The following is an 11,377-nucleotide window of genomic DNA, read 5'->3' on the forward strand; positions in this document are numbered from 1 at the left end:
AAAGTCGTTTGAATATAATAGAGTCTGGAACCAGATCATATTTTACTGCCGCTGGTTACCGCCCCTGTTAATTGTACATGCTTCCATTTAAATATAACGCCGCTGGTACTCTGAAACTGTCTAGTCGCTCTGCGCTATGACAAAAAAAAGAACAATCAATCGTCAACAATAATGTTTGTTTGTTTCTATTCTATGTAAAGTTGGGAAGCACTTTTTAATAACCCCAAAATATACAATATCTTGAGAATAGCCATGCTCATCCGATAGATGGAGGTTTTCGAAAACAATTAGAGTATTCTTCCTTGGAACCGGTATGTATTTAATCTGTGCATGGAGGAAGATCTGTGTTTAGTAGTTAGTAGGTAGTGTTAACGAGGGAAAATGTTGCAACAGCAATTGCATGCCCAATGTACTGACTTTTTTAGTAGGACCATGGTAGGACCGTTAATAATTGTTACAAAATGTATTTTATTAAGTGTGTGTAAGTATATCGTAGGAGGTCCTGTTTTCGAGGTGTCCCTATTATCGTTGCAAATCTTTTACCTCTCTGTGCGCGATGTAAACAGTCCCTAGATAAAAATTGTGTGGTAACAGTCCCTAGATAAAAATTGTGTGGTTTTATATGCCAAGCAAAGAGTCTCCTCTTCTTTGACCAAAACTTAGAAACACGTAAGGCTCCACTGGTCATTTGCACTTGTAAATGCAAAAAGTTTGGTATTTTAGGCATTTCTACAAGGTACACAAATATGTCATAATGTTGAGGCCATATAAAAATATTTGCCCACCGAAAAAAGTTTCATCAAACGCTATTTCAATTCACAATTCATGATGATCAAAATCATGTGACTGAATGTTTTGCTGAGCATTCTTGAAAAAAAATACCGAGGCTTAAAGAAGCCTGTGCCTTATATAATTTTCTAATATTTTTGGAGATTTTTATTTTGTAACCCTCGTATCAATACTATTATTTATATTAAAATTTAAACATCAGCTTGTTGATTCAATTATCACTGTTTATTTATACGCTTTATTATAAATATTAAGAAAAAAAATAGAAAAAAAATAAATAGAAATCAGATTTTGAAGCCAGTAATTTTTCACACTTTTTATATATTTTTAATTTTTTTTAATTTTTTGCAAGTTACCATGGTAATTTTAAAAATTTAATAAAAAAATATTTTGAATAAAATGAAGGCAACTGCTGGCTATACAGTCATACACAGAGTCTCAAAGAACACTTGTAGTCACTGCAGATGTTTCTTCCATGTATGGCTTCACCGGGAAACCGTACTTTCTCGTTTGCCGTGAAAACAGGAAAAACTCAAAACAAATGGGGCCAGTTGAAGTCATCCAAGATATGTGTGTGGTATGAACATTTCAATGTCCATCAAGTTTTAATACATGTTTGCACACTTCGAATTAACAAATGAAGATAATTAGGGCATCGGTTGATATATGGCATCATTATTTTTTTCCCAATTCAAAGAAAAAGGCATAATAGCGTGATAACTGGTAAGCAGAGGATACTGTTAGTACGTAGTTTGTAAAATTTTCTTATTTTTCAATCAAGAAGAGTCTGAAATAGAGAACATTATTTCGTTAGCAGTACTAAGACAGAATTTATTTATAATTATAGTCACTTATTTTTTATACTAATATTAATAATTACTAGTTTATACAAAAGTTGCGATAACGTAACCCTCCTGCCGTCGGCAGGAGGGTTACGTTATCGCAACTACTTATAGTAATAATATATACAACTACTATAATATATTGAGTGAGTTTTATTTAGTTTAGTAACTTTTAATATAAAAGGAAAAGCCCAACCAAGTCAGGTGTGAGTGAAACGGCTGCTTACTGCCGAATGCTGCGCAAGCTTACCGTCACCATTCTCGGCTCACATGCAAGCGCAAACAATTATGGACCTCAAAGGAGTACCACTCGCCCAGTTGTGCTGGTTCTACTTTGCCACAAAAGTGGAGTTACTCTAGTTGAGATAACATAACCCTTCTCTTGGCCGTCGGGAGGAGGGTTACGTTATCGCAACTAGGGTTACTCTTCAATCAATGAAATATCTATTGCCTTTCGTGCGACCATTGAAATTAGAAGTAGGCCTAACCATTTCGTAAAAATGTATGAGTTAATCTAGTTGCACTTGAGTATAAGCATGGAGGAAGGAAGAGAAGGAGCTCGAACGACTCGCAAAACCACAGAGTAACAAAAGAATACCCTGACAATGCCCCTGTCTGACCAGTGGAAAAAGATAGGAGACCTCCAGCTGGACGGCCGATTAACGAGCAGGATTAGATCTCTTTGTACAGAACCCGTGGTACCGCCGCTCTGCACCGTTGCCTTCGTGTAAAGTTGAATCATTGGAGACAAGAATTGTGAATTATACACGTTTACGTTTACTGTTTGTGGTGTTTTACTGAAACATCATGGCATATTTTTACATTTTTTGTGACTTTCCAGTCACTAGCGGTGGTTCAACATTTGGCTATTAGCACACGAGGGTGGTTGGTATTCAATTGTATTTTTCGATTTGGTGGGCACAAATGTACACAACTTTTATCAGGTCTCAAAAAAGTAGTTTTTTCTGTATTATATCCATACGACAAACGACACCATAGTTGAGTGAAGAACCAAGTCACACGCGCAAACTCACATACGCCAGGTCGCCCATTGTCTGTAAAAGTATGTGGGTGATTACGAGGTGTCGTTAAACGCCGCGGTACCGCAGGCGCGCCTTTTGAAGTCCCTTCGTTGAGCTCCTTCTCTTCCTTCCTCCATGGTATAAGTGATGTAGTTTGTTAAACGGTCTCTTTCAGTCTTTGATTGAATTTGTTACCAGTTTCTTAATTTCCCCTTTTTGGGAGCGATCCCTTATTCTCAACCTTGTCTCAATAGATTCTTGAACAGCATCTTGGGCCATGATGGCAAACAGGTCATACCATGCTCCAAACGGTAGCCAGGCATCAGCTGCCCAGCGCCATAACCCAGCGATGGCTGGGTTGACACCCAGAGGTAGAGGTGCTGGTCAGAGGCATCCCGGGGCACCCATGAGTGACCAGAAGGCCAAGACAGTGCTGAAAGAAGCAGTCGATGCTGTGGTCAATAGTTTCGCAAAGCACACTCACGGCTACGGCAGAGGTAAGAATACTTGGAAAGCCAAGGAATTTAATATAGTCGGGCCTGGGGCCAGTTTCATAGAGCTGCTTAAAGCAGAAATTATTACTTAAGAAGTTTCTGCTGAGCTAAAACAAGCAGGATACCAGTCACAAATTTTATGTTACATAGTAGTTTGGTTGGTAACCATATTCTGGTAAGCATAAATTTGTTGTGCTTGGCCACTTTTTGTGCTAAAGCAGCTCTAAGAAATTGGGCCCTGGTCTGGGCCTCAATGCCCCTTCAAAAGTTTCCTATAATAAAGACAGACTTTTAAGGTTCTCTAGTGTAAGTGCCCTTTGCAAAATGATTTGCGACCACAAGACTTTCAAGACTCACAACTCCAGACTTCCAAGTGTCAATTAAAAGCGCATCCTCTGTTCTCTTCTCGCCCATAAACTGACTTTTTTTGCAGCATTCTTTATACCAGCGCAGTGTATCTCTGAAAAAAATGCTTTATAAGTCTTATTTATTATTATTAAGGGTTCAGTGTTGCTGTAACTTGTACTCATCTTTAAACCCTAATGCTATTGCTAAACTAAACCCACCCTTCTATTTTGTTCAATAGTCAATGTTGTGGAAGCGTTGCAAGAGTTCTGGCAGATGAAAGCGTCTCGTGGCACAGAACTGATAGGAGGCCCTCTTGTGGTCTACGAATCCATTCCCACATCGAGTCCACCGTACGTTTGCTTCGTCACCCTGCCAGGAGGAAGCTGCTTTGCTAGTTTCCAGGTAAAAAGGAGGGAACACCTGCCTGTATTGTTTGCCTTTTTTTTGTTTTTTTTGTTTTTTTGTTATGCAAGTCACCAGACACACAAAGCCTTAAAGGGTCTGTTCACTTTTTGTAGGACAAAAAACACAATGTCCACAGCTTTACATTAAACTTACACAGTTTGAAGATAATGATAATAGAAAGCTTCCCTGAAAATATTACGTGCTGAGGTGCTGTAGTTTTGGGGAAGTGAGTAAAACAATGCCATGAAAATAATTTTCGTCTCATGAGATGAACATTATTTTAATCATTTACACACGTGTTTTCATGACATTGTTTTACTCATTTAAAAAAAAAACCTACAGCACGTCAGTAAGTAATATTTGAAAGGAAGCTTTCCACTATCATTATCTTCAAACCCTGTAAGTTTAGTGTAAATCTATGGACATTTTGAAAAATTATCCAAATCCTTTAAGGCCACTTCAAAGTGTGGGCTACAATTATTTTATTCCAGAGGCTGTTGCCACCTACTCCTAGGGCTGAAACAGGGTTACCCCTTTTACAGTCCATACGGAAGTAGGCTTTGGTTTCTTCTCCTTTTCTGTTGTTTTCCTCTTTGAATACTGAGGTCTGAGAGCAGGCCTGGAATTACACGCAGGCCATGGAGGTCTTGGCTTCTGTTGCCCCTGTCTTGGGCCTTGGTGCCCCTGCAAATGTTTCCAATTGACTTTTTCCAATGGAAGTGCCCTTTGGAAAATAGAAATGGCCTTGCCCTCTCAAAGATGAAATTCCCGTGAGAGCAAGACCTACAAGCCGGTTTAAAGTCAGTTGCACGCTGGTCGCACAATGAAAATCTTGAGGCACGATCCTAAAAAACACAGTTTATAGTCATCGCTGAGGCGTAAAAACTGTGTGATTTAATGATAGCGCTTCAAGATTTCCATCACCCGACCACCGTGCGACCACATTACTCATTACTCAGTAAGGTTTTAATACTAATAATTATTTTTGAGTAATTATTTAGTTACCACTGCCTTTGAGTAGCTCTAAGAAATTGGGCCCTGATGCCCTTCCAAAAGTTTCCTATAATATAGACACCAAACTTTATACAACACAATACTCTTTTGTGTACAATGCGAAGGTCACAGGTCAACGCATGTTAATTCTGGATCAGGATCTGGTATTCTCAACACTGTTACTTATTACATGTACATGTATTAGAGCCAATCGAGAGGAGAGAAGACATAGAGGAAATTTCAGTTTTAGATGTGCGAGGGAAAACCCCAGAAAATTGTTCCAGGGGAAAACCCAAATCCACATCCAATCCATGTAGTGCCATGGTTGGGATTCGAACCGAGTCTCTGAGGTGGTTTTTACATATAAAATGACTATAGAAAATTATACTTTGTTTTCTTTGATGGAAATTAATTGTACTGTACCTGTACTTCTTTTGTAGAACTGTCCCACCAAGGCAGAAGCAAGGCGCAGTGCAGCTAAGATAGCCCTCATGAACTCTGTCTTCAACGAGCACCCGTCGAGAAAAATCACCGATGAGTTTATCAACAAGGCTGTTGAAGATGCAAAGAAATCGTTCAAGGTATGGTTTAGTGTTGAAAGTAAACAAATTGTATCGTCAGGTAGCCAACTATTTTTTTCTATTTATTTTCTTTACTGTTGTAAAGCCAAGACTTCTGCGAAAAGCCAACTTGCATGTTACTATACCAACTGATATCTCCACATACAGAAGACAAGGAATGAAGTTTTAGTTTTAGATATGGGAGGAAAAACCCAGAGATCAATTCCAAGGGCACCAGAGCAAAAATACAGGGCACCATGGCACAATAGGATCTCGTCCCCCGGCAAAGTCGTCCCCCGGCAAAGTCGCCCCCTACAAAGTCGCCCCCTACAAAGTCACCCCCTAGCAAGTCACCCCCTAGCAAGTCACCCCCTAGCAAGCTCGCCCCCTCCGTGTACAAACTCGCCCCCTCACAATGTCGCCTCCTACAAAGTGGCCCCCTACAAAGTCGCCCCCTACAAAGTCACCCCCTAGCAAGTCACCCCCTAGCAAGCTCGCCCCCTCCGTGTACAAACTCGCCCCCTCACAATGTCGCCTCCTACAAAGTGGCCCCCTACAAAGTGGCCCCCGACAAAGTCGGCCCCCAACACAGTCGCCCCCTAACAAAGTCGCCCCCGACACAGTCGCATTGGTTATGAAGATAATGGCAGTAGCTGTGGGCTATTTCGAGGCATGCGTGGTGGGATTCGAACCAGGGTGGAGTGTGAGGGTAGTTTATGCCACACCCGACAACCCCCTCAATCTTCGAACAAGATTGCAGATAACGAAAGCTCTCGGCACTATCTGGGTTCAATCTTTTAACTCTCACTGAGATATTCAAAGTGGCTGTTCCTTTTCCACAGGGTTCACCCGAAGATGAGAACGACCCCAACACAAGCCTTGGAGCATTCCACTTCATGCTGGAAGCGAATCGCGCCAAGTCCATGCTGGAATTCCAAGAGCTGATGACCGTATTCCAGCTCCTGCACTGGAACGGCAGCCTGAAGGCCATGAGGGAGCGGGACTGCTCCCGCCAGGAGGTCCTCGCCCACTACTCGCACCGCAACCTCGACGATGACATGAGGAGTCAGATGGCCCTGGACTGGATCTCCCGGGAGCAGGAGATGTGCGGGATCATCGCCGAGGAGCTCCACCGAGCCGACGACGAGATCGAGACGGCGAGACTTGCCGGGAGAGAGCTGCGCTTCCCGAAGGAGAAGAAGGACATCTTGATGCTTGCTTGTAGTCAGCTTGGTCCAGGTTAGATCCCGCCTCAACCACATCATCTATGCTTTCAAATAATCACCTTAAAGTTTCAGAGGTAAAACAGGGAAAATAATAGGCAAAAATAGATAAGGATTTGGTTTCTTCAAGGGATGCTACACTGTCATTCAGGGCCCAATTTCATAGAGCTGCTTAAGCACAAAATTTTGCTTAAGCAAAAAAATCCTTTTAGCAGTAAAATCAGATTACTCGCCAAGACTCCACTCAATTGTTATGCTAAGTAAACAACAGCTAAATACCAGTCACAAGCAATGTATATTGCATCAAATCTTCAAAGTTTGATCAGTTTGGCAGTACAGTACTCGGTCCAACACCAGGGTTGGACTCTGATTTTGGTGGTATGCCTGGTTCATTGCCAAGCATGTTTAGATTGGCAATGCAGTACTCAATCTAACACCATTCAGTGACACCGTTGTATTCTGATTGGTTGGCCGTGGTTGTTTTTTTAAAGGTTTCTACTCATTTAATATTCAGCAGTAATATTCAAATATATTTAAATTATATTCTCTCATACGATCCAATGAGCCCTTCCCATGAGGTATGTTAATTAATTCATTCATGTATGCGTACATGATACGTTATTGGCTGCAGACACCATCGAATTTTGCACAATCAGACCTATACAAAAAGGCACGATGTTCGCTGTTCATTTTGCAAAACCAGTACTAGTGTGCTGGGCCCAATGTAATAGAGCTGCATATAAGCAGATAATGTTAACAAATTCCTGCTAAGCAGAAATAAGCAGGATACCAGTCAGAAATGGTACATTGTGACATGTTATTTCGGCTGGTAACCTTATTCTGCTAAGCATAATTTTGTTGTGCTCAGCCAACATTTGTTTTTAAGCAGCTCTTAGAAATTGAGCCCACATGCTGTGTGAGCAAATCACATATTTAATGGGAAAGGCGAATATTGTATGAAATGTATTTTTCTGCACTTTTAACTATAATATTTTTAAAGCTGTTTGTCTGTTTCTGGTGGAAACGTTTCTTACAAAGTCTAGAACAAATACAATAATGCACATGTAATTTTATACTCAAAAGGCATTGGTAGTGTCATGAAAATGTAAGAGTTTTTTATCTTTCACTTTAAAGGAACACGTTGCCTTGGATCGGTTGAGTTGGTATTTGAAAAGCGTTGTTATAAAATGTATATAGGTAGAAAGATGCTGTAAAAGTGGAATACAATGATCCACACAAACATGCCTCGAAATTGTACGGTTTTCTTTTTACCTCGTCGACTAACACAGTCGGCCATTTATGGGAGTCAAATTTTTTACTCTTTTGACTCCCATAAATGGCCGACCGTGTTAGTTCGCACAGTAAAAGGAAAACCACGCAATTTCGAGTCAAACTTGTGTGGATCATTGTATTCTACTTTTAAAACATCTTTCCAACCATATGCTTTTTATAACAAACGGTTAAAAACGCTTTTTTATAGACCAACTCGTCCGATCCAAGGCAACGTGTTCCTTTAAAAAGATTTAAGGGGGTTTAAAAGATTTTTAAATAAATAATATTTCCATTGTATCAAAGTGCCATTTATTTAAAGGTTTTTAAAAGGATTTTAAGCTATTTTCTTCTGCTCAAAATGTATAAAATACAGTTGTTTTTTTAGCTGCATTTGTGTTGTGACTGCTATAGCTACTGTTTCTCCCAGCTGTTGTTGAACTGAGTGAGGCGGGAAGAATTCAAATTGAAAAATGAAACAAAATCTACGCAGCCTTCTTTAAGTTGACAAGAATGCAGCATTCACACCAACGGGTGTAGGTTTAATAGATGTTAAATCTGCATCGGGATAAAGAATAATTACATTTTACAACAGTTTGTAACTTTTTCCACACTTTCGTGAGGACCCAAATCTCATCTTTTTTGCAAAATTGAGTGCATCACAAAACTAAATTTCTTCTTAGAGTGTTCTCTCTAAATTGGCCTTTTAAAAACATTAATAATACTTTACTTGTGTATGATCATTTACCAAACTTTCTTTCATGCTTTTTTTAGAAGTCATTGTAATATTCTTGTTTTTCCTGCCTGTATGTATACTGTAGCTTTTAGTTGTAAATCAAGCAACTTTAAACTTTTTATTCAACTACATCGTGTGTTAATTTTAATTTTGTTTTTTACCCATTCACCGATGTGTGTTAGCACTGTATACTCAGTACTTTCCCGAGTCCTGTGAAAAAATATCACAATGTTACATGGGTGGAATTCAAACCCACGACCCTTGCAATTCTAGAGCAGTGTCTTACCAATTAGACTACCGAGGTTGCCCGCTAGCTAGAGGCAGTTCGAATCCTATGTTTTGGCAGCGGGTACCGCAACGATATAAGAGATATTAAATTTGCATCGGGGATAAAGAATATTATTATTTATTTTACCCATACACCGATACCCGCTGTACTATGAATTATTACTCAACTCTCCTGAAAACATTGCGGTTGGTTTTCACTTTTTCCTCAAAAACTTGACAACTTTTGATAAAAAAACAACACTTTTTTTTCTTTTCTTATTATTACACATAAATTGTACAGAATTCTAAATTATATTATGTTTGTTTTGGTGTGGTTGTAGTGGTTCTAATGCCATTTAAATTCGTAGATTTATAATTGTTTTAAATACTTGTGTCAAAATTAATTTTTTTTTAATCATCTTGTTTGCATGTAATGTATTAAAGGCTGAACTTTTTCTATAATGTAACTAAGGGTTGTTTGTTTGTTTGTAAATGTTGCCTTTAAAATGACTCCCAATTAACCATGTGAACTTTGTTTACAATAAGCGTGACCTTGTGCATTCTTCAGCTGGTATGGCAGGCAAGATACTGCACTGGTCAAAGTTAACATTTTGTGTCATAATTTCCTCATAAATCCAAGAGTTATGAATTAAAGTAAAAGCTGGACAAGTTTTGAGATGTGCCCCCTTTCATACTAGGGGCTTTTCGTTTTCGGCGACGGATGGTTCTGCGACGGTTTCAGCTAAACGTTGTCGTTTTCAGCACAACGAAGATTGAGGGACGACCGGTCTCAAAGCCTACGCATGCGCAGATGACACCAAATGTCATCTTTTACCGTCGCAGAACCATCCGTCGTCGAAAATGAAAGGTCCCTTCTATCAAAAGTTTATAAGAATTAGACGGTGCAATCTCCATAAAATAAAAGTTGTTATGTTTGCTTCCATTGGGCAGCCTGTGCAACATATTCGTTACTCGGCCAAAATAAGTGGGTTTTAAGTTCAGTATTAAAGGAACACGTTGCCTTGGATCGGTCGAGTTGGTCTTTGAAAAGCGTTTTTAACCGTTTTTTATAAAATACATATGGGTAGAAAGATGTTGTAAAAGTAGAATACAATGATCCACACAAACATGCCTCGAAATTGCGTGGTTTTCCTTTTACATCGTCGACTAACACGTCGGCCATTTATGGGGGTCAAAATTTTGACCCCCATAAATGGCCGACCATGTTAGTTCGCACAGTAGAAGGAAAACCACGCAATTTCGAGGCAAACTTGTGTGGATCATTGTATTATACTTTTAAAACATCTTTCCAACCATATGCATTTTATAAAAAACGGTTACAAACGCTTTTGTTTTGACCAACTCGTCCGATCCAAGGCAACGTGTTCCTTTAAGTGAGTCCAGTGTGTTTGTCGTGCAAAGGGTACCCAAACCCCACCACGTGCACGCCCTAAGAAAGATATTTGATCATATTATTATTCATTAATCATTATTAATATTATGAATCATATCAAGCTAAGCTTTCCGAGTCAACACGGCAGAGAAACACCAAACACTTTACAGACAGTCCACACACCTCGGCTAGTGTTTATTTTACCGAAAAGCAATCCTCAACTTATGTCAAAAACATATTTTCCCCCAAACTTGTTAAGAATCTCTTTAGGCCTTTACTTTGAGCGCAACATTGATCTCATTTTAGGGCGTGTTATTCATGACGTCATCAATCCAATAAAAAAAAACGTACACCTTTGCCTTAAAGTTGTTTTGATGGCCCACATTGGTCACCCAAACTTTTTAAATCAAAGTTTGAACACCTTCCCTTTAATTTCTTAAAGCACTGATTGGCTTTTACTTTGATACGGCAAAACAATTATGCCAACATTGTTTTGATATGAGGGTGTTTTATTCATGACGTCACTCGTATATCCAATTAAATACCCGTTATATACCTTTGCCTTAAATTTGTTTTCACTGCACACTTGTCCGTCCCCAAAACTTGTTAACATTATTTTAAAAATATTTTCCCTTTAATTTCTTACAAAATACTGCTTGGCTTTTACTTTGATATGGCACAGCAGTTATGACAACATTCTTTTCATTTGAGGGCGTTTTGTCCGCGACGTCATTCAAATCGATTACCCATACCTTTGCCTTAAAGGCGTTTTAATTGCAGACATTGGTCCACAAACTTTTAAAAACAAATTATGAACACTTCCCTTTAATTTCTTACAAAATACTGATTGGCTTTTACTTTGATATGGCACAGCAGTTATGACAACATTGTTTTCATTTTAGGGCGTTTTGTTCATGACGTCATCGTTCAAATTGAATACCCGTACCTTTGCCTTAAAGGTGTTTTCACTGCAAGAAATATTTCCACCAAACTTGTTTTCAAAAAATATATGCATACATTCCCTTCCAACTCTTAA

The 11,377-nt window shown here is 39.2% G+C and overlaps 1 protein-coding gene across 1 annotated transcript; it reads left to right on the plus strand.

Moving 5' to 3' along the window:
* Positions 1-126: 126 nt before the first annotated feature.
* LOC139942487 (protein limb expression 1 homolog) lies at positions 127-9,890 on the plus strand. Its single transcript, XM_071939293.1, has 5 exons — positions 127-311; positions 2,908-3,150; positions 3,734-3,897; positions 5,334-5,474; positions 6,296-9,890. Exons 2-5 carry the CDS (start codon positions 2,931-2,933, stop codon positions 6,695-6,697), a joined length of 927 nt encoding a protein of 308 aa, XP_071795394.1. The 5' UTR covers positions 127-311; positions 2,908-2,930; the 3' UTR covers positions 6,698-9,890.
* Positions 9,891-11,377: the final 1,487 nt, after the last annotated feature.

The sequence above is a fragment of the Asterias amurensis genome, chromosome 10 (genome assembly GCF_032118995.1).
Source record: "Asterias amurensis chromosome 10, ASM3211899v1".
Classification (NCBI taxonomy): domain Eukaryota; kingdom Metazoa; phylum Echinodermata; class Asteroidea; order Forcipulatida; family Asteriidae; genus Asterias; species Asterias amurensis.

Bases quoted from the DNA above. Each gene is read 5' to 3' on its own strand.
- LOC139942487 (XM_071939293.1), top strand. From the start codon at position 2,931: ATGATGGCAAACAGGTCATACCATGCTCCAAACGGTAGCCAGGCATCA. The intron at 3,898-5,333 runs GTAAAAAGGAGG...CTTCTTTTGTAG, and splicing joins GCTGCTTTGCTAGTTTCCAG to AACTGTCCCACCAAGGCAGA. The intron at 5,475-6,295 runs GTATGGTTTAGT...CCTTTTCCACAG, and splicing joins ATGCAAAGAAATCGTTCAAG to GGTTCACCCGAAGATGAGAA.